Genomic DNA, 23,222 nt, shown 5'->3' on the forward strand with positions numbered 1-23,222 from the left:
GGTGTTACACCATTAAGTTCCGACAGTAGAGCATCGATTGTCTTTTCTTATGTTCCGCCTCCATTTGTCGGCACTTTTACAGAACATTATTTTATTGCAGAGTCGAGTTGTCTCATTATCATTCGTGTGAACTCAGCATAGGAACTGTTGTCACTTTTTTTTTGTTCTCATCAAATCAAAGTGGACAATGTGTAAAATACACAAAGTAGTCAAGGTGTCTCAACTTTGAGCACTTTTTGACAGCCACTCGCAAATTATGACATTTACATACAAGTTTTATGACAATAAACTCATCAACATGACCAGCCAATACAATATATAATTAGGAGGAATGCAGCTGCTGCAAACATAAATGAATAAAACATTCAATTTTAAAAAGGAGGGAAAAGGACTCGCTGTAAGATGAAGACATAATTGATCCAACACTAGAGGGTTTGTTAATTGAAATCATCAACATACAAAGCTTTTCTAACTCTCAGACCTGGAGACACTGTGCTGGAAAAACCTGATTCACTTTTTCATCACGCCCAAACAGATGTTTAAACAAACTGTCACCCCGCTATACTGCTGGAAGGAATGTGGAGAAATCATGGTTGACCATGTTCATATTTTCTGGTCTTGTCCTTCTGTTCAGACTCTCTGAAAGGAATTAGCAACAATCATTTCAAAAACTTTGATTTTAAGACAAGAGACAAGATAAAATTGGATAAGACAAGAGAAGATATAAGCTAAGCTAAAATATGATTGGATAAGATAAGATAAGATAAGATAAGATAAGTTAAGTTAAAATAAAATAAGATTGGATAAGAGATAAGCTAAGATAGGTTTAGCTAAGCTAAGATTGGATAAGATAAGATAGGACTGGATAAGAGATAAAATAAGATAAGCTATGCTAAGATCATTTAAGATAAGAGATAAGCTAATAGGGTTGGGTAGGATAATTTAAGACAATATAAAATAGGATATGAGACAAGATAATCCAAGATAAGCTAAGATAATACACAAGCTAAGCTAATTTAGGTTATAAGATTTGGATAAGAGATAAGCTGAGCTAAGATGAGATTGGACAAGATAAGATAAGATACAATAAGATAAGAGACAAGCTAAGCTAACCTAAACTAAGATAAGATTGGATAACAGATAAACTTAGCTAAGCTTACCCAAGATAAGCTAAACTAAGCTCAGTTAAAATAAGCTAAGCTAAGCTAAGTTTGGATAAGATTGGATAAGATAGGCAACAGTAACAGAGCAGAGGCTTCCTGAGGGGTATTGCACAAAAGTAGAATAAAGAAATCCAGGATAACAGAGCAAGCGTGGCTTGACCTAGTCTGATTGGCGCATCTTGGCTTAATTGGTTGCACATTTGCTGAGCCAGGATGAAAAGGTGCGGCTATGTCAAGCCAGGTGTAGATAGTTGGGATAAGTGCACGTTCACGGCATTCTTAAATAGACCACAGGATCGACCACAGAATCACTGAGTGGAAAATGGAGTCACGCTTCCTATTTTACAGCCGCTGAGCAGCAGCTCCTAATGGAGTCATATGAGGAGCTGAAACACATTATGAGAAAATAAGGAAACACCAGTACTATAATCAAGGGAAGGGAGAAAGCCTGGCAAACAACCACAGACCAGCTTAATACGTAAGTAGTCCAAAAAAAAGTACAATTATTAAACAGTAGCCTACTCCACTCTGGCCCCTTGCTGCATGTCATCCCCCCTTTCTCTCTCTCCCCCCCTCACACCCACCTGTCCTGTCCATTAAAGGCAAAGTGCCCAAAAAAATATCTTTAAGAGAAAAAAAAAAGCCCATAAAACTGGCACGGGGGGGTGGCCCACCCAGCCAGGACCTGACCACAGCAGAGGAGCTGGCACTTGATTTGAATAAAGAGAGGCCAGTGACAGAGGGGATCCAGGGAGGGACTGTGACAGACTCAGTCCCTGCAACAGAAACTGGCTGCTTCATACAAGGTACACATTGCAGTACTACTGCACATGGAACACAATCAAAATTATTATACTGTCTGACTTTGGATTTCCTTGCAGTGTCTGGGGACACACTTCTACTTTTGGAGCCACCAGAAGATGATCTGGCTAATACTGTACATTTTATTGAAATCACGGGCTTGGCATGTCCTGTCAAAATTCTTAATACATGTTCTCTTGGTACATGTATGTATATGGCAGGGGGAAGGCACATCTGCAGCTGTAGAGTGCACATCTGCAGATGAGGTTACGGTGTCACTGGACTCCAGAAGGCTTGAGGTATCATGTCAATTTTGTGGAAATATCCTGCTTATTTAGTCCATAATGGATATGAAGTCAGTGATGTGGTGCTAATGGAAAATGTTATGTGTGTAACAGGACCCAGACACCTTACAGCCTCAGAAGCATTTCTTTTACAGAATTCACAAACTGTCAGAGCTCTATATGGAAAACATCTTGCGAGACAGATAGAGCTGGCAGAAGTAAAAATTCAAGTGGAGAAAAGAAAGCTGCAAGAAATGGAGCTTGATCTTGAAATTAAAAGAAGGACCCTTGTGAAACTGGACCTAGAAATCCAGAAATTAGAAAGCGTAGTGAGTATTTCAGTGCACACTGTAACCATATCTGTAATACAGTGTATTAATAGTTGTTACTTTTGCTTTCTATTTCAGGTTCCAAGCAGACAAAAGAGGACTGGAAAATAAAACAACTGAACGACAAAACATTGTGGTGTCCTCCCTTTTTCATGAATGTGCAGTATACCATTGATTTGGTGAAGTGGAATCTAAAAGATAACCACACACTGTGTGCTACCAATGCCAGATAAAATGCACATAGCCTACACAGCAAAAAGTAACATACAAGATCCTTTACTGAAGAGAGGCTATATTTGTTGATTTAACCTAAGTGGAAAAATGATGCAACATATTTAGAAAAACCATGAAAATGCTGTAAAACACATCAATTTATCACATGATTGACAGTGAAACTGCCAGATGAATCACTAGGATTAATCTTAGCCTGGTTGTTAGCCTGGTCTGGAGCAGGCTAGCTGCAGAGAATAAACCGCCATAGTAACTTGACCGGGTTAAATTTGACCTGCTTTCATGCACCTGACTTGAGGCTAAGTTCAGCCAGGATAACCAACGTATCCCGGCTTAATCCCTTATCTTGGTTTTGTGCAATATCCCTCTGCTGTAGTTAAACTAAGCATAGGAGCTGTTGTGTTGGGTTGTCATTTATTTATTTTATTTATTTATTTATTTACTGAGTTGGGACAATGCACATTAATCAACATTACTGCACTGAGCATCAATGTAAATGCGCCAGAGTTAGCACAGATGCTAAATTTCATCTGTAGTCCCAAGGCAGGTACCTACACAACACAGACACAGTAAGACTTTAAAACCTCACAACTACCAGAGGTGGAAAGAGTACTGAAAATTTGTACTCAAGTACAAGTACTGTTACATTGCTTAAATTGTACTCAATTACAAGTAAAAGTACTGGTGTTTAAAAAATACTTAAGTAAAAGTACAAAGTACTCTTCTCAAAAACGATTCAGAGTATTAATTACTTTTAACTGATGGATGTTTTATTGCGTCGTCAATAGCAGGCATTCGATGCGATTCACCTGTATAAAATATCAAAAACAGCTCACCTTATACAGTGAAATTACTGCAATGATATGACTATTATGAGGCAAGAGTGTAAACACATGGCACACACATGAATACAAGGGGCTCACTGACTCCACAAGAGTCACAGCTTTCCAGTCAGCCCCAATTTATCAATTGTAATACTGTTTAAGGACCCCAATATGCAGGAATAATAAAACAGAATAGGCGAAATTACATAAATACCGCACACAAAATAACTGCGCGGGTTTTGCACAAAACTGCAGGGATTAGAGTGAAGTGGATGTGTCTGCAAAGGGATAACGCTTATCATACGAAAACATCTTCATTCAGGTATCTTGAAGTAAGAGAACAAGGGACCCCTTGCTTGTGCCCTGTTTTCCATGCTAAATGTTAGCCTAAATTTGGAGCACTATTTACCCCCCTTACCAACAAGCTAACATGACATGGTTAATTTTCATGGTTAATGTTTCATATAACATAGCGTCACTCTAGCACAAAATATAGGCCTGCTGAATGTAGGCCTGTGAGTATTAAATGTCTACAGATTTAATTTATTGTAATGACGGTGGTTGTCCAAATATTAAGCTAAAACATTTCTAAGAATTGTAGCTCAATTATGCATGCACGCACGCGCACACGTTAGCTAGCTCCGTCTTATTTTAATATCAGGCAAACCAATGGCAGTGACAATATCTGTGCAGTCTTATCTTAGCGAAACTAATAAACAGTGCTTAATTTGTAAAATTAGAAGTAGGGGAACACTTTGGGCCTCTGAGAGAGCAGTGTTCCCCCACTCCCAAAAGTGGGAGAACACTTTTTTAAGCGGCACCCGAACTGCCTCACTGCGTGATTCTGAATGGAATGGTTGTGACAGCTAGTGTTGTCACAGTACCAAAATTAGGACCCACTGTACGATACCAGTGAAAGTATCACAGTTCTGAGTAGTATCACGATACCACAGCAAAAATGAGGCAGATGTGCCTTTTGTCATTTATAATAAGATAAATCACTTTTCTATAATACATCATTGATATTTCAATGGAATAAATTACTTATTGACTTATTCATACTTCAAAAACAGCATCAATAAGTGATTAACATAGGGGGGATCAAAATAAAATAAATAAATTAAATAAAAATCAACCAGCCACCCTCCTCCCCTGACAAGTAAAGAACAGTCCCTTCACAAGTAAAGAACAGTCCCTAAGTGCGGTGAGGAGAAATGTGAACGGCTCGTTTCTCCTCTAACACGCCACATACCTGTGTGCCGCCACGGCTCGGCTGTTCAGGTAGGCCTACTACTGGGCAGTCATGACGCCAAGGAAAGAGGAAATTACTGGACCTGGAGTTGGACTTCTCTGTCGCCGGTAAGACGTTATCTTGCGGCGCGGAGCTCACGGGATTTGCGCGGAGCCCATGAACACTCACCTTTGGCTTCTTTGTCTCCAAATCTTCAGTCCATAAATTAGTTTCTACTCCGCTGTGTAGGTATTTTACCGCCAGACACCTGTGCCTGCTGCAGCGGAGTTGTCCTTTCCTTACGTCATAGATTAATTGGCGCGGTCACGATCGGACAGCCTTATTGGCTACAAAGATGCAGATGAAAGGTTTGAATATTAATTCAAATTGTGGGCGTACTCAGTAGCGACTTATGATTTTAAAAGTGGCGAAGTAGATTACATGGTGTAAATTGTACTCAAGTATGAGTATGTTACATGCCAGGCAGGGGCAAAGTGCAGTTGTGTTTGTGTGTCTGTTTTTCCCTCCTGGTCTTCTCTCTCTCTCTCCTCCTCTCTGTTCTCCAGGTCCCATCAACCTGATTGGCCTGCACCTGTAGAGTGTGGGTGCTTGCAGACTGGCCAATCACATCCAGAGCTCTTGCATAAAAGGACCATGCCTGCAGTGATCACTCTCTTCTCCTCTGCCTGCTAGAGCTGCTGCACATGTTGAGTGAACTTAGATGCACAAAACAAGGTTTTGTGGAGTGAGGTTTGTGGACATAGGTAAGACGGAGTACCCTTTACATTTCTTCATTCACGTAGGTATCCATTGTTGTAAAACACTAGGTTTTAGGGTTGGTGCCACCTCTGTATTTATTTTTGGTTAAGCTTCTTTTTTAGATGAGAGTCAGGTTTTTGTTTGAGTTTTGTTTAAAGTTCAGACTCAGTTTAGGTCCAGTTTTATTGTAACTCTTTCTGTTTATTTGGCACAACCACCTTGTCCCACCCTCCTCCACAATTGTGATCTTTTGTTAGTAGATTTAATTATCCAATAAACCATTTTCTTTGTGTATACACCCGCTCTGACTCCATCTTATTTTTTGATTGTCGTGTTGATGTCTCCTTTCTATCTTGCCATCAAGGGAGACGTAACACAAATGGGGGCTCGTCCGGGATCATTTTTCCCTGAGCTAAAGGACAATCAAAATTGATGAGTCACTGTGGTTGTGGCAGTAGTAGTAAAGATGGTTTTCAATTTACAAGCGTTTATTGACAATCCTACCCTTGAGAAGGTTGATGCATGCCGTAAAGATGATCTGTTATGTATTGCAGCACACTTTAACATTTCTGTACAAAAGTATGGGGTTAAGAAAGAAATCAAAAATAGGGTGCTGGAAAAACTAATTGAGTTAAGGGTTCTTGAAGTTTCTGATACTTCAGCCCAGCAGGTGGCTGAAGTTTCATCTGATGTTCCTTCCACTGGACCATGTGCTTCCCCTCTTGTAGATAGTCGGGGAGAAGAGGCTAACTTGGCTACACCTCAGGGTGGTGTGCTTGTACATGAGGCTCCTACAACTATGCCTCGTTTTGAGCCTTTCTCTCCACAGTTGAGTGGTTCAAGTGGTGATGTCAAAGTTAAGGTTCGCTTAGCCCGCCTTCAGCTGGAGGCACAAGAAAAGGAGCGTAAGGCAGAATATGACCTCAAACTACAGATTCGTAGGCTAGAGATAGAAGCTGAGAAAGAAGTCAAGTTACGGCAGCTTGAAGTGGAGGCTATGAGAATCTCTGCTGAACAGAGAGCACACACATTTGATAATCCTGCACCCTCACAGACAAACCTACACAAAAAGGGTTTTGATGTCAGCAAAAATATTGCTTTAGTGCCAACTTTTCAGGAGTCAGAAGTTGACTCCTACTTCAATGGATTTGAAAGAATCACCATAGCACTAGACTGGCCTAAGGACATGTGGCCTATCCTTCTCCAATGCAAGCTAGTGGGGAAAGCACAGGAGGTTGTGTCATCTCTCCCCTTAGAGGACAGCTTGCAGTATGATGTGCTCAAAGAAGCAATTTTGTGTGCTTATGAGCTTGTGCCAGAGGCATATAGGCAGAAGTTCCGGAACCATAAAAAGTCCAGTGGACAAACATTTGTTGAATTTGCTCGTGAGAAAGGGGTTCTCTTTGACAAGTGGTGTGCCGCCAATGAGGTTACGAACAGTTTTGAAGCCCTTTGTCAGTTAATGCTCTTGGAAGACTTTAACAGTGCCTTACCAGAGAAGATGGTGATGTTCTTAAATGAGCAGAAGGTGACTTCATTGTCCAAAGCAGCTGTGTTAGCGGATGAATTTGTGCTAACCCATAAAAATATGTTTGTGTCTTCCTCCCGACCAGACAGAAACTCAGTATCACACCCAGTGAGACCTGATCCCGGCTGCCCTCCTTTTGACGAGGTTAAGGGGCCACCGTCACCACCTCGTGAGAATCGTGAGTGCTTCTACTGTCATAAGAGGGGTCATGTGATTGCTGACTGTCTGTCTTTCTCTGAAGCGTAAGCAACAGTATCCACCTAGCTTACCACAACCAAAAGGCATGGGCCTGCTGAAGAGTGTGTCACTACCAGACATTGAAATGTTGCAAAATGACGATGAACCTGACCCCTGTTTCAAACCATTCATTCTAGAGGGTTTTGTTTCACTATCAGAAGATCCAAAAGATCAGCAGTCGGTAACGATGTTGAGAGATACAGGGGGCTCCCAGTCTATTATTCGGGAAGGCATCCTACCCTTATCATCTATATCTTCATGTCACTCAAGTGCGATTGTTCAAGGGGTTGGAATGGCTTTTGTACCTGCACCTTTGCACCACGTCCATGTTCAGTCACCCCTGGTCAGTGGGTACTTTAAGGTTGCTGTAAGATCACCTCCAAATAGCCTGTTCTTTGGCTAGAGATGCCCTGGCCTCTACTCAGGCAAAGATGAACCAACGCTATGATCAGAAAGCAGTAGCTCATTCGTTTCAGCCAGGTGACAAAGTTTTGCTGTTTTTGCCTGTACCTGGTTCTGCCCTCTCCACTAAATTTTCTGGTCCTTATGTTGTGCAGAAAAAACTCAGTGAAACCAACTATGTCATCAAAACCCCTGATCGCAGGCGACAGACCAGACTGTGCCATATCAACATGATGAAGCTGTACCGCTCCCGTGATGAAAAGAGTGAGGCCTCCTCAGTCCAGGAAATGAAAGCTGCAGTCTCACCTGTGGCATCCATTTGGAAGGTGAGCTCTCCTGGTGATGATGATGATGATGATGACTTAGTGATGTGTAGTGCCACAACACAGGGAGCAAGATTAAGCAACACAGAAGTCTTGTCCAACTTGTCTCACTACCTGTCTCACCTCCCTGATGACCAGCGTAATGATGTTGATAAACTCATCTGTGATTTCCCATGTCTGTTTAATGAGATTCCCTCTCAAACTTCAGTCATAACTCATGACATCGTCCTAACTAACCCAAAACCAATAAAGCAGCATGCCTATCGGGTTAGTCCAGCTAAGAGGGAAGTCCTGAAGAAGGAAGTTGACTATCTTGTGGAAAATGGATTTGCAGTACTAAGTTCAAGTCCATGGAGTTCTCCTTGTCTCCTTGATACAAAGTCTGATGGAAGTCCCAGGTTCTGCACTGACTTCCGCAAAGTGAACACAGTAACCGTTCCAGATGCCCATCCATTGCCCCTTATTGATGATTGTATTGATGAAATTGGTCCTGCAACATTCATCAGTAAACTTGACATGTTAAAGGGATACTGGCAAGTTCCTTTAACCCCACGTGCATCTGACATTTCAGCTTTCGTGACCCCTGACAGTTTCCTGCAGTACACAGTCATGCCCTTCAGAATGTGTAACGCTCCTGCTACTTTTCAGAGGTTGGTAAACAAAGTATTAGGAGATGTTAAGAACTGCAAGGCATATCTGGATGATATTGTTGTGTATTCTGCTGACTGGGCTAGCCACATAGCTACATTGAGGGAAGTTTTCAAACGCCTGTCACATGCCTCTTTAACACTCAACCTTGCCAAATGTGAGTTTGGAAAGGGTACTGTCCTCTACCTTGGCCAGCAGGTTGGTCGAGGACAAGTGTGCCCACAGATGCAAAGGTCAAGGCCATTGCTGCATTTCCTGTACCGACCACCAGGAGAGAGCTGCGACGTTTCCTTGAGATGTCTGGATACTATCGGTGGTTCTGCAAAACCTTTTCCTCTGTAGCAGCCCCACTGACTTCTTTAACCAGTCCTTCGAAGCCTTTTATTTGGACTGGTGAGTGTACACAATCCTTTGAGAGCCTAAAAGGTATGCTGTGTTGCACCCCTGTCCTGTCTGCCCCAGATTTCTCCTTGCCATTCAAGCTTGAAGTTGATGCCAGCGCAGTTGGGGCTGGAGTGGTCCTTCTACAGGAGGATGACCAGGGCATCGATCATCCTGTGAGTTACTTTTCTCGCAAGTTTAACAAACATCAACTCCGGTACTCCACGATTGAAAAGGAAACTCTTGCACTGCTGTTTGCTCTGCAACATTTTGAGGTTTACCTTGGATCCAGTGCTAAGCCTGTTAAGGTGTTCACAGATCATAACCCTCTTGTGTTTCTCTCCAGGATGTTCAACAGTAACCAGCGTCTTATGCGTTGAGCCTTGATCATTCAAAACTTCAATCTGGAAATCACTCATAAAAAGGGTCTGACAATGTTCTTGCTGACGCTTTGTCTCGTGGTATGTAATCTAGTTGTTACAGAGATTAATTGTAAAATGTAGTTCCAAACGTTATGTTTGGACTTATATGGGTGGGGGTGTTACATGCCAGGCAGGGGCAAAGTGCAGTTGTGTTTGTGTGTCTGTTTTTCCCTCCTGGTCTTCTCTCTCTCTCTCTCTCTCCTCCTCTCTGCTCTCCAGGTCCCATCAACCTGATTGGCCTGCACCTGTAGAGTGTGGGTGCTTGCAGACTGGCCAATCACATCCAGAGCTCTTGCATAAAAGGACCATGCCTGCAGTGATCACTCTCTTCTCCTCTGCCTGCTAGAGCTGCTGCACATGTTGAGTGAACTTAGATGCACAAAACAAGGTTTTGTGGAGTGAGGTTTGTGGACATAGGTAAGACGGGGTACCCTTTACATTTCTTCATTCACGTAGGTATCCATTGTTGTAAAACACTAGGTTTTAGGGTTGGTGCCACCTCTGTATTTATTTTTGGTTAAGCTTCTTTTTTAGATGAGAGTCAGGTTTTTGTTTGAGTTTTGTTTAAAGTTCAGACTCAGTTTAGGTCCAGTTTTATTGTAACTCTTTCTGTTTATTTGGCACAACCACCTTGTCCCACCCTCCTCCACAATTGTGATCTTTTGTTAGTAGATTTAATTATCCAAAAAACCATTTTCTTTGTGTATACACCCGCTCTGACTCCATCTTATTTTTTGATTGTCATGTTGATGTCTCCTTTCTATCTTGCCATCAAGGGAGACGTAACAGAGTAAAATTACACACTTGAAAAAAACACTCATAAAAGTACAAGTACCAAATCCAAGTGCCCAATCTACTTAATTACAGTAACGTGAGTATTTGTAATTCGTTACTTCCACCCCTGACAACTACAAATCATACAATAGACAATTACAAAACAAAACACAGGCAGACAAATCAAAACAAACAAAACACAGGCATACAATATCAAAACAAACAAAACACAGGCAGACAATATCAACAAACAAGACACAGGCAGACAATATCAAAACTAACATCATTACAACAAAACATTTTTAGCCCACAGTTAAAGAGTTAAAAAGATCAATGAACCAAAAGTTCATTTTTTTAAGAGTAAGTAGTTGTCACAGTTTCTGATGTGTGATGGTAACTTGTTCCAGGAATGTGTACATCTTACAGAAACCACCATTTGACTGAATTTAGTTCTACGCCTTGGTACATTACAGTCTCCTCTGGTTAGCGCTCTAGTTCTTTGTCCATCATTGTTTTGTTTTTTTTTTCTGGATGAAGTCACTCAGTGGTGGGGGGGCAAGACCGTTTAAGACTTTAAAATGAGACAAACATCCATGAAAATTTGGTAGCTATCCAGGTCAAGAATATTAAACATTTCTAAAATATTACAACAATGAAAATGAAAAGGTTGTCTATCCAAGATTTTAACTGCCTTCTTGAAGAGAGACTTGATTGGTTTTAAAGTAGATTCTGTTGCATGTGTCCAAGTTGAGAAACAATAATTTATGTGTGAAAATATTGTTGATTTAACCTAAGTGGAAACATTGTAGGTAATGTTCAGTTTGGCTGGGGGAGGCCTGGGGCTTGGCTCAGGCAAACTGATATGGAATACAGCAGGTGTCAAAGATAAAAGAAAGCTGGTTGTAGAACAGATACGTAGACAGGAAGAGATGATAAGGGGTGCAAAGGTATTGGCCCAGGCTAAACAGGGACAGTGGTTGAATTGGGAAAGTGTAGAGAAGAGGAAGCTTAGTTGGAGGGACCTGTGGAGTATGGAGGAGAATCGTATTAGATTCCTGGTAGGGGCTACATACGATGTGTTACCTACCCCCCAGAACCTAAAACCGTGGGTAAATGAGGACCCATCATGCCCATTGTGTTCAGGTACCGCAACCTTAAAGCATATTTTGTCAGGCTATAAAGTTAGCTTGTCACAAGGCCAATATACATGGCGACATAACCAGGTGTTGAAATGTTTAGCTGCAGGCATCGAAGGGAAACGAAGACAGGTGAATTCAGAAGGTGTTAAGGATAGTAATTCAGTTTGTCCGTGAGGGAGAGAAATACAGAAGGGATAAGTTAGTGAGGAGGCAAGGGTGTGGCCGCCTAGAAGGTGCTTGTGATTGGGAAATGCAAGTAGATTTAGGGGGAAAGCTTGTTGTTCCCCAGGAAATAGTTTGTACCAGGCAGAGGCCTGACTTAGTGTTGTGGTCAGTGAGTCAACGGATAGTTTATTTCATTGAGCTGACAGTTCCTTGGGAAGACTCAGTGGAAGAAGCCTACGAAAGACAAAAGCTTAGATATGCAGACTTAGGAGCAGAAGCTGAGCAGCAAGGATGGAAGACTAGGATTTGTCCAGTGGAAGTGGGGTGTAGGGGATTCATAGCAAGATCAGCTGTCTCGCTCCTGGGGGAACTCAGAGTGCGGGGACAGAGTTTGAGGAAGACAGTGAGGGAAATGTCAGATGAAGCAATTAAATGCAGCCAGTGGATCTACAAGAGAAGAAATAATGTCAGTTGGGGGCCAGCAGGGGGATCTACTAAGCAGGGCACATAATTCCTTGAGATCAGGTGGAGAGATCCACTTCCTCTCAGGAGGAAATCCAGGAAGAGGAAGTATTTAAGTGTGGGAGTGGCCTATTTGAATCCATTTTGTTTGAGGCCATGCGGCAAGGTGAGTGTGTTTGCTGATCCTGTAAGTTTATTTAGCTCCTTTAACTTTAGCTTATATTGTAGTTATGCTATGTAGCGTGTGAAATAGAGTATGGCAAATGTGCTAGGAAAGGTGGTATCAGCCCTGTTTCTACCTGGAGCTCGCATGTATGGAGCCTGGGTTTGGTTGAAGGTGGCAGTGCTGTTTGGGCTGAGAAAGCCATGTGTAAGTAAGGTAAAGGAGGCTATTGGGTTGGTGCGGGGAGCAGTGAGACCTGGCATTAGGGGAGTGTCTCTGGGACACCAGAGATCACTGTCTAGCCTCCTGGAGGTGTCGTGGGACCAACTAGATGAAACACTGGTGAAAGGAGGTTCCCACCCGATGACCCCAAAGACATGCTAGTTATCACTGCTCACTGGTTTGTATAGTTAAGCCTTGCCATATTAGCTTATCATAGGGCTTAGGTTATTCACTGAGTGTTGATCCTTTCTCTAGAGCACAAACTTCTTGTGTTTATTTGAACTATGTGTGAAAATATCATGGCATGCATATAGACTTTAGCTGTATTGGAGGTAAGGAAAGGTCTTATATGATGGAAATTTGATAGGTTGAATTTAATGATATTTGTGATTTTTTTAACGTGATATAAATGATAAATTTGTGTCAAAGACCACTCCAAAATATTTAAACTCTTCTACTACATCAAGGCTCTCTCCATTGACCACTACAGATGGTTGGTCGCCCTCTGCTGACTGACGGGAGAAGAACATGCATACAGTCTTTTTAGTGTTGAGGTGCAAACAAGATTCATTCATTTTTTTAATTTTATATACTTTATTAATCCCCGAGGGGAAATTCAATTTTTCACCCTGTTTGTCAATTACACACAGGTCTGAACACACACATGCACAAACTGGACCTATACATGCACTAAGTGGAGAGATGTCAGAGTGGGCTGCCCATGACAGGCGCTCCAAGCGGTTGGCGGGTTCGGTGCCTTGCTCAGGGGCACCTCGGCAGTGCCCAAGAGGTGAACTGGCACCTCTCCAGCTACCAGTCCACGCTCCATATTTTGGTCCGGACGGGGACTTGAACAGGCGACCCTCCGGTTCCCAACCCAAGTCCCTATGGACTGAGCTACTGCCACCCCACAGCCAGTGAAATACAAATACAAATACAACACTGCTGATAATATTGCGGCAGCTTCTTGTTTTGATTTTGCATGGACATATAAAACTGTATCATCGGCATATAATTGCAAATTAACATTTGATATGACTGGCAAGATAGTTATCGGCCGATAGTTCTCCAGTTTGGTCTTATCACCAACCTTTAGAACTGGAGTAACCTTGGCAATCTTCCAGGTGGATGGCACTCTACCCTGTTTTATGGACAGATTTATTAAGTATGCAATTGTCTCTATGATGTTTTATAGAGTTACTGTCCAGACCAAAGGCATCTCTAGCCTTAGAACTTTTCAGAGATGAAATGATTTTTAAAACCCCAGGAACAGTTATTTCCCTTAAACTAAAAATTGGCTTTCTGTCATCGAGAGGCTTACATTTGAAATTCATTGTCAACTCCTCAATTGAATGTATGAAGAAATTGTTGAAACTACGAGCAATAATATCTAAGTCATTTATCAAAGTGCTATTCACCTGGAGCTGCATGTCATTGGATGTTGTGTTTTTATTTCTTCCTGTTAACTTATTTAATTGTTCCCAATATCAATTTTCCATCTGTCATTTCAATAAAAAAAATCTGCTGTAGCTTTGCGAATCTGTTTTACAACTTTGTTTCTAAGTGATGTAAAAATTTGAGACCTGTTTTGAGAGATTTTTTTAGTGTATTATCTCTTTCATCAATTTGAGAACATCATCCTTCAGCCAAGGTAGTGTCTTTTTATGCTTTTTGAATTCCACTTTTTTGTGAAGTGATCCAGAACTTGCATAACACATTTAGAGAAAGTGCTACAGGTGTCCTCAACTTCGTTATTTGTTAGTAGATTAGACCAATCATACTCTTGCAAAGCATTCTTCAAATTTTCTTGTTGACTTTTAGATATTTTATGATGGCTGCAAACTCTAATGGGGCTAGTAAGACGTTTCCAGTTGATTTTTCTTGAGCATAGAATGAAATTACGGTCAGAGAGCCCAGACAAAAGATTAAAAGTTTTGCTAATCCTATCAGGTTTATTTGTGAATATGAAATCAATTGCTGTTTTAGTTGGTTATTCTTGTTGGACCTTGAATAACTTGAGAAAGGTTGTGGTTATCTGTTAGTTGCTTCAGTTTTTTTTCTGTCGGATTTATTGTCCCAATTAAAATTTAAATCACCTATAAGAATAGTTTCCCTTTTAAAGTCAGAGCATTTTAGAATAGTTTGAAGTTGATCATAAAATGTATTTTTAGAGGAAGGAAGTCAGTACAGACATATCAAAGTAAAAGACATTTCAGGGGAAATAGTTATGTTGAGACCAATACATTCAACATCTATTTCTGCTGGCCATTCAGTTAACTTACACTTTAGACAGTCCTTTACATAAACCAGTAATCCACCCCCTCGTCCTATTCCCGTCTCTTCTAAACACATTACCAACCATCATACATGACAATACACAGCTCAGAGAAATGCTGCAGACAAAAAAAGAACTGGTAGGCAGGATGAAAACGTAAGTGATCCAACACCTCTAGAGGGTTTATTATTGTTAAATCATCACAATACAAAGCTTTAGTGTTTGGATACATAGATGAGTTAAAAAAAGAGAACACATGTCTTTGGGCACAGATCATTAATATTCATTCACTTTTCATTACTACTTTATAAGCTGATCTGTTGACAGCACCATGGAGTACATCATCTACAGTTTAGTTTGTAGTCAGCTGTGGCATTGATGCATTTACAAAATACCAAAAAATACCAAATTAAATGTAGCAAACAAAAAAAAGACAGGTCTCCAGTTGGCATGAGGTGTCAAGAGGTTTTTCAAGTATGTTTTTCAACGTGCTATTATTCTGTGGCTCCTCACTTCTCTGAGTTCCTGTGAATTTAAAACATGAGCCATAAGAACTGAATTGTCTCCTTTATGTTTTCTGAAATACAAGGCTACTTGCCTGTATGTGAATTCATGTGCCTTGTTAAATGGGACCCCTTAAAGTATCTTTTCCCGCAGATCTTGCAAATGTATGGCTTCTCGCCGGTGTGGGCTCTTCTTGTGTGGATTAACAAGGTACTGCTCTGTCCAAAACCTTTTCCACATGTTTTGCAAGAATACGGCTTCTCACCTGTGTGTGTTGTCAGGTGTTGTTTCAAGACAGGTCTATGCATGAAAGCTTTCCCACGTCTCACATTTAAACGGCTTCTCTCGTGTGTGGGTTCTCATGTGGCAAACCAAGTGGCTCTTATATCGGAAATCTTTTCCACATGTGTTGCAACAATACGGCTTCTCACCTGTGTGGATTATTTTATGAGCGTTCAGAGTTGACATATAACTGAATGTTTTCCCACATGTTTTGCAACAATACGGCTTCTCACCTGTGTGGACTCTGTTATGAACGTTTAGAGCTGACATATAACTGAATGTTTTCCCACATGTTTTGCAACAATACGGCTTCTCACCTGTGTGGACTCTGTTATGAACATTTAGAGCTGACATATGACTGAATGCTTTCCCACATGTTTTGCAACAATACGGCTTCTCACCTGTGTGGACTCTGTTATGAACATTTAGAGTTGACATTTGATTGAATGTTTTCCCACATGTTTTGCAACAATACGGCTTCTCACCTGTGTGGATTCTTTTATGAGTGTTCAGAGTTGACATATGACTGAATGTTTTCCCACATGTGTTGCAACAAAACGGCTTCTCTCCTGTGTGGATTCTCAGGTGTGAATTAAAATAATACTTAAACTTGAAAGCTTTCCCACAAGTGTCACATTTAAAAGGTGTTTTACCTGTGTGAGTATTATGATCAATCTCTGATAAGCTGGGGTTGTCTACACGCTTAGTGTGACTTCTGCGCTTGTTACGTCTATTCTGTTGTTCTGTCTCTGCTTCGCCACTTGATGTTGAGTCTCCTTGCTCGTCTCCTTCCTCATCTTCACTCTCAGCTCCATGAGAGCTGTGACAGAGGAGCTGCTGCTCACTTTCCTCATCACTAGGAGTCACTAGAAAGGTCTCAGTCTCCTGCTTCACTTCAAGCTGCTCTCCCTCCTGACTGCTGCACACTTCCTCCTCTTCCTCTTTAATCTGTGGAGGCTCTGGCTCCTCTTGGACCACACTGGACTTCCTCTCCTCAATACAGAGCTGCTGCTCAGCGACAACCTCCTCCTCCTTACACACATCTTGCTGTGGGAGCTCTGGAGGGACACACAACAGAAGGAACACATACTACTCTGATGGCAAACAAGAAAATGCTCACATGCGAGCTGGTTTTATAAATATTAGTCTTCTCTTTTGTGGTATTAAAATAATAAAGTGCTACTCACCTGTCCTGTATAACCTTACTTCCGGTTTCCAAGCTATATCCAACAGTCTGCGCTGACGGTCGATCTCTTTCTCGTACTCGACGATAGTTTTCTCAAAAACTCCCAATATTTCTTCAGCAGCAGCAGTTAGTCTCTCGCTGACAAACCCTCTCAAATACTCAACTGAAGACATTGTTGCTATGTCACAATTACAGTCACTCCAACTTTTCCTCATGGACAAACCTGCTTAAATTCCCTCGCGACTGGTGCGTTTAAATTGTTTACTTCCGCCGGATGTTACACTGATAAGTTCCGACTGTGGGGCGTATGTTACTTTTTTCGTTCCCCTTTTAATTGTTCAAAACGAAACCAGCATCAGTGCAGAGACGAGTTGTCCGAATATAATTTGTTGAACTCAGCAGAGGAACTGTCGCCACTTAATTTTATGTCCCCATCAAATCCTTAAAGTGTAAACTACACGAAGTAGTCAAGGTGTCTCAACTTTGAGCAGTTTTTGACACCCACCCTCAAATTATTTAGAGATGGGATTTATGGCTCTTTGAAGGAAGCCGGATCTTAGAGGTCCGTTGCTTTCAAAGAGCCATTCAAAAGACCAGCTCATTTTTACATTTATTTATTTTAAGAAGCCAGCCTGGGGGTAACTCATTTTATCCTGGAAATAATCACTGGGAGGAATGATGGGGTGAGATTTATATCCGAGTTTGAATTATTCTGATCCAAATCTCACCCCATCATTCCTCCCAGTGATTATTTCCAGGATAAAATGAGTTACCCCCAGGCTGGCTTCTTAAAATAAATAAATGTAAAAATGAGCTGGTCTTTTGAATGGCTCTTTGAAAGCAACGGACCTCTAAGATCCGGCTTCCTTCAAAGATAATAATATAATAACATAATAATACAAACTCAGATATTATTATGAAATAGGCCTACTGATTATAACTTCATTTGACATGTGTGGAATAGATTTTAAAGTCTGATCTGGATTCACTGTAAATATTCCACAAGGTGGCGCCATATCCCTCTGCTTTGACAGTGAGATCACTATTTTAGATTTACCCTTTGTATAAAGTGTGTGTGTGTGTGTGTGTGTGTGTGTGTGTGTGTGTAAATAAAGCTACCTTGAAATAAAAGAAATCTTTTTCTGGCAAATATTGCACTTTGCCTCACTGTCTGTCTCAAGAGAAAAGTGCATCCAAATGCTGCTCCGTTTCCTTTGGCTCATTTTGTCCAAACGACGACTGACTGTCCTCCCCCTTCTTGAGACTGCTGCTGTACTGACTGAGGCAAAGGCACTCACGTTTAGTATTTATTGGTACTGAGGCACTGACGTGAAGGCAGTTTGTACAGCTCAGATGAGGTCATGCGATATTTGTATATTTAATAAGCACCGCATGTGTACTCTGCTGCGCGCCTCCCCTTGTGCCTGTTCTCCATCTCACTCAGTGGAGGAGCAAAGAAGGAGCTTGTGTGTACATCTGTGTGAAACACAGCGATAAAAACAACAACAACAAAAAAAACGAACGGCTCCCAACTGCGACTCGGTTCCCATTGTTCATGTTAATGAGCCGTTCAAAAGATCCCATTCGTTCGTGACTGTCACAACTCTAATTTACATACAAGTTTCATGACCATAAACTCATCAACATGACCAGCCAATACAATATACAATTAAGAGAAACTAGTCCATACCCATTGAGTACAGCATACTGTACCATGACTTAGTCATACCAAAAATTAGAAGAAAAAAACAACATTGGGCCACAGGGAGAGCCACAGCGATCGGTCGCATTTTAGCTATTTTGAAGCATTTTTCTGTTGTTATAGCGCCACCCAGTTGCCAATTAGAGTTAAATTTCTCCAGTCACCTTGAGGCGTCCTGTTCTACATATCTACCAAGTTTAGTAAAGATCGATATGGCGGTTAGGCCTAAATAAGAAATTAGCTCTCTAGCGCCCCCATTTTGTTTGATGGGGTCAATAATGGAGGGATCCCCTCAGATTATGTGTGGTCATATGCCTACAAAGTTGCGTGGTGATCGGTGAAACCCTTGAGATGTTATACACCTTTATGTGATGAGCCACGCCCTCCACAATATTCATTGCCTTATAGGAGCTCAGTGTTAGTAAGTTTTCCAACTTTTGCCAAGAGGGAACTTTAGATATTGGTCCCTAGATTATGTTCACAGAGTTTCATGCAGATCGGTCAAACTTCCTAGGAAGAGATCAATTTTAAGTGTTTTTCAAAAAATTCAAAATGTTGGAAAATCTTTATCACCAAATGTTATGTGTTCTTGAGGCAAATTTGTTCCTCATGAGGAGAGGCATCTCTGTGCAAAGTTTCATGTCTCTACGACATACAGGGAATGAGATATGCCCATTCAAAGTTTGCAATTTCAGTCGGTTGCTATAGCGCCCCCGTTTGGCCAATTGATGTAATATTGCTTCATCCACATCCTCCCATGACCCTCTACCACTGTGCCAAATTTCACATGGATTGACCAAGTCAGTGAGGAGAAAAACGTCGAACAGACACATACAGAGACACACCCACAGACAGAGTTTGAGTCATGCAGCTGCTGCAAACATAAATAGGTGAATGAATAAGTACAATTTTAAAAAGGAGGGAAAAGGACTCGCTGTAAGATGAAAACATTATTGATCCAACACTAGAGGGTTTGTTAATTGAAATCATCAACATACAAAGCTTTTCTAACTCTCAGACCTGGAGACACTGTGCTGGAAAAAAACATTCACTTTTCATCACGCCCAAACAGATGTTTAAACAAACTGTCACCAGCTATACTGCTGGAAGGAATGTGGCGAAATCATGGTTGACCATGTCCATATTTTCTGTTCTTGTCCTTCTGTTCAGACTCTCGGAAAGGAATTAGCAAGAATCATTTCAAAAACTTTGGGTTTTAAGATAAGATATTTTAAGACAATGTAAAATAGGGCAAGATAAGAGACAAGCTAAGCTAAGCAAAGATAAGATAAGATATGATAAGACAGGCAACAGTAACAGAGCTGAGGCTTCCTGCTGTAGTTAAACTAAGCATAGGAGCTGTTGGGTTGTCATTTACCCCCCTGACTGAATTTAAGGTCCTCATCAAAACCTCAAAGGTGGAAATTTTATTTAACTCCAGTACTGTGCTCATGAAAATGTGTGAAATATTTGTTATGGAGTGTCTTAATTTTGAGCAGTTTTTGACAACCATTTGCAAATTAGGGGTTTTATGCAAATAGAGTTATCAACATTACCAACCATAATACATGACAATACACAGCTCAGAGAAATGCTGCAGACAAAAAAAGAACTGGTAGGCAGGATGAAAACATAAGTGATCCAACACCTCTAGAGGGTTTATTATTGTTAAATCATCACAACACAAAACTTTAGTGTTTGGATACATAGATGAGTTAAAAAAGAGAACACATGTCTTTGGGCACAGATCATTAATATTCATTCACTTTTCATTACTACTTTATAAGCTGATCTGTTGACAGCACCATGGAGTACATCATCTACAGTTTAGTTTGTAGTCAGCTGTGGCTTTGATGCATTTACAAAATCCCCCCCCCCCCAAAAAAAAAATTCAAATTAAATGTAGCAGACATAAAAGACAGGTCTCCAGTTGGCATGAGGTGTCAAGAGGTTTTTCAAGTATGTTTTTCAATGTGCTGAAATTCTGTGGCTCCTCACTTCTTTGACTTCTTGTGTGTTTTAACCATGAGCCACCAGAACTGAATTGTCTCCTATATGATTTTTGAAATACAAGGCTACTTGCCTGTATGTGATTTCATGTGGTTTATCAAATGAGACTCATCAAAGTATCTTTTCCCGCAGATGTTGCAAAGGTACAGCTTCTCACCGGTGTGGGCTCTTCTCATGTGGACCAACAAATGATAACTGTGTCTGAAATTCTTTCCTTCTTTTGCAAGAATATGGCTTCTCACCTGTGTGGATTCTTGCATGAGCTTTCAAATCTGTTGTCCGAGAAAATCCTTTCCCACATGTGCTGCAAGAATATGGCTTCTCTCCTGTGTGGATTCTCATGTGGACTAACAATTGATTACTGTATCTGAAGTTTTTTCCGCATGTCTTGCAAGAATACGGCTTCTCACCTGTGTGGATTCTTGCATGAGCTTTCAAATCTGTTGCTCGAGAGAATCCTTTCCCACATGTGCTGCAAGAATATGGCTTCTCACCTGTGTGGGTTGTCAGGTGGTGATTCAGGTGATCTCTTTGTGTGAAAGATTTCCCACATGTCTCACATTTAAACGGCTTCTCTCCTGTGTGGATTCTCATGTGGCCAATCAAGCGACTCTTACATCGGAAATGTCTTCCAAATGTTTTGCAACAATACGGCTTCTCACCTGTGTGGACTCTTTTATGAACGTTCAGGGTTGACATCTGACTGAATGCTTTACCACATGTGTTGCAACAATACGGCTTCTCTCCTGCGTGGATTCTCAGGTGTGCATTTAAACGAGACTTAAACTTGAAAGCTTTCCCACAAGTGTCACATTTAAAAGGTGTTTTACCTGTGTGAGTATTATGATCAATCTCTGATAAGTTGGGGTTGTCTACACGCTTCGTGTGACTTCTGCGCTTCTGACGTCTATTCTGTTGTTCTGGCTCTGGTTCTTCAGTTGATGTTGAGTCTCCTTGCTCGTCTCCTTTCTCATCTTCACTCTCAGCTCCATGAGAGCTGTGACAGAGGAGTTGCTGCTCACTTTCCTCATCACTAGGAGTCACTAGAAAGGTCTCAGTCTCCTGCTTCACTTCAAGCTGCTCTCCCTCCTGACTGCTGCACACTTCCTTCTCTTCCTCTTTAATCTGTGGAGGCTCTGGCTCCTCTTGGTCCACACTGGAGCTCCTCTCCTCAATACAGAGCTGCTGCTCAGCGACAACCTCCTCCTCCTTACACACATCTTGCTGTGGGAGCTCTGGAGGGACACACAACAAAAGGAACACATACTACTCTGATGACAAACAAGAAAATGCTCACATGCGAGCTGGTTTTATTTAAAATAATTATTAAATTAAATTAAAATAATAAAGTGCTATCACCTGTCCTGTATAACCTTACTTCCGGGTTCCAAGCTATATCCAACAGTCTGCGCTGACGGTCGATCTCTTTCTCGTACTCGACAATAGTTTTCTCAAAAACTCCCAATATTTCTTCAGCAGCAGCAGTTAGTCTCTCGCTGACAAACCCTCTCAAATACTCAACTGAAGACATTGTTGCTTCATCACAATTACAGTCACTCCACCTTTTCCTCACGGACAAACCTGCTTAAATTCCCTCGCGACTGGTGCGTTTAAATTGTTTACCTTTGCTGGTGGTACACTGATAAGTTCCGACTGTGGAGCTTCGATTGTGTTTTCTTCTGTTCCGCCTATATTTGGTTCTGTGCACCAGCTCCACTACTTCCTGATTAGTGATTAATCAGATGTGCGGCACACCCAGCACACACCTGATTAATCACTTAATCCAATAGGAGAGGAAATACTCATGCCTTCCTTTCCGGAACTAGTGGAGCTGGTCCACAGAGCCTATTGTCGGCCTTTTTACAGAACATTATTTTTTTACAGAGATGAGTTGCCTCATTATTACTTGTGTGAAGTCAGAACAGGAACTATTATCACTTAATTTTATGTCCTCATCAAATCAAAGTGGAAAATGTGGAAAATACAAAAAGTGGTAAAGGTGTCTCAACTTTGAGCAGTTTTTGACGCCCACTTGCAAATCATGACATTTACATACAAGTTTCATGACAATAAACTCATCAACATGATCAGCCAATACAATATATAATTAGGAGGAATGCCGCTGCTGCAAACATAAATGAATAAAACATTCAATTTTAAAAAGGAGGGAAAAGGACTCGCTGTAAGATGAAAACATTATTGATCCAACACTAGAGGGTTTGTTAATTGAAATCATCAACATACAAAGCTTTTCTAACTCTCAGACCTGGAGACACTGTGCTGGAAAAACCTGATCCACTTTTTCATCACGCCCAAACAGATGTTTAAACAAACTGTCACCCAGCTATACTGCTGGAAGGAATGTGGAGAAATCATGGTTGACCATGTCCATATTTTCTGTTCTTGTCCTTCTGTTCAGACTCTCTGAAAGGAATTAGCAACAATCATTTCAAAAACTTTGATTTTAAGATATGAGATAAGATAAGATACCCTGCCTCTCGCCCAATGTCAGCTGGGATAGGTTCCAGCCCCCCCGCAACCCTCAAGAGGATGAAGTGGTTAGACGATGGATGGATGGATGGATGGAAGATAAGGTAAGATAAGATAAGATAAGATAAGATAAGATAAGAGTTAAGCTAAGCTAAGTTAAATTGAGATAAGATAAGATAAGATTGGATAAGATAAGATTAGATAAGATAAAAATAATTTAAGCTAAGATAAGATTGGATAAAATGAGAGATAAAACAAGATAGGACAATTTAAGATAATCTAAGA

At 41.1% G+C, this 23,222-nt stretch overlaps 2 protein-coding genes across 2 annotated transcripts; both read right to left on the reverse strand.

Moving 5' to 3' along the window:
* Nucleotides 1-15,421: 15,421 nt before the first annotated feature.
* LOC117269899 (uncharacterized) lies at nt 15,422-17,001 on the reverse strand. Its single transcript, XM_078162004.1, has 2 exons — nt 16,737-17,001; nt 15,422-16,607 (listed from the first exon to the last, which is right to left on the reverse strand). The coding sequence occupies exons 1-2, from the start codon at nt 16,948-16,950 to the stop codon at nt 15,568-15,570; spliced, it is 1,254 nt and encodes a 417-aa protein (XP_078018130.1). The 5' UTR covers nt 16,951-17,001; the 3' UTR covers nt 15,422-15,567.
* Nucleotides 17,002-19,817: 2,816 nt separating this feature from the next.
* LOC144458321 (uncharacterized) lies at nt 19,818-22,150 on the reverse strand. Its single transcript, XM_078162005.1, has 2 exons — nt 21,807-22,150; nt 19,818-21,682 (listed from the first exon to the last, which is right to left on the reverse strand). Exons 1-2 carry the CDS (start codon nt 21,976-21,978, stop codon nt 20,601-20,603), a joined length of 1,254 nt encoding a protein of 417 aa, XP_078018131.1. The 5' UTR covers nt 21,979-22,150; the 3' UTR covers nt 19,818-20,600.
* Nucleotides 22,151-23,222: the final 1,072 nt, after the last annotated feature.

This window comes from Epinephelus lanceolatus, chromosome 19, assembly GCF_041903045.1.
Source record: "Epinephelus lanceolatus isolate andai-2023 chromosome 19, ASM4190304v1, whole genome shotgun sequence".
Lineage (NCBI taxonomy): Eukaryota > Metazoa > Chordata > Actinopteri > Perciformes > Serranidae > Epinephelus > Epinephelus lanceolatus.

What these genes read in the sequence shown, in the direction of transcription:
- LOC117269899 (XM_078162004.1), bottom strand. Translation starts at nt 16,950, where the DNA reads ATGAGGAAAAGTTGGAGTGACTGTAATTGTGACATAGCAACAATGTCT. An exon ending in AGTAAGGTTATACAGGACAG is followed by an intron (nt 16,608 to 16,736) that starts GTGAGTAGCACT and finishes GTGTCCCTCCAG; the next exon opens with AGCTCCCACAGCAAGATGTG.
- LOC144458321 (XM_078162005.1), bottom strand. Translation starts at nt 21,978, where the DNA reads ATGTCTTCAGTTGAGTATTTGAGAGGGTTTGTCAGCGAGAGACTAACT. An exon ending in AGTAAGGTTATACAGGACAG is followed by an intron (nt 21,683 to 21,806) that starts GTGATAGCACTT and finishes GTGTCCCTCCAG; the next exon opens with AGCTCCCACAGCAAGATGTG.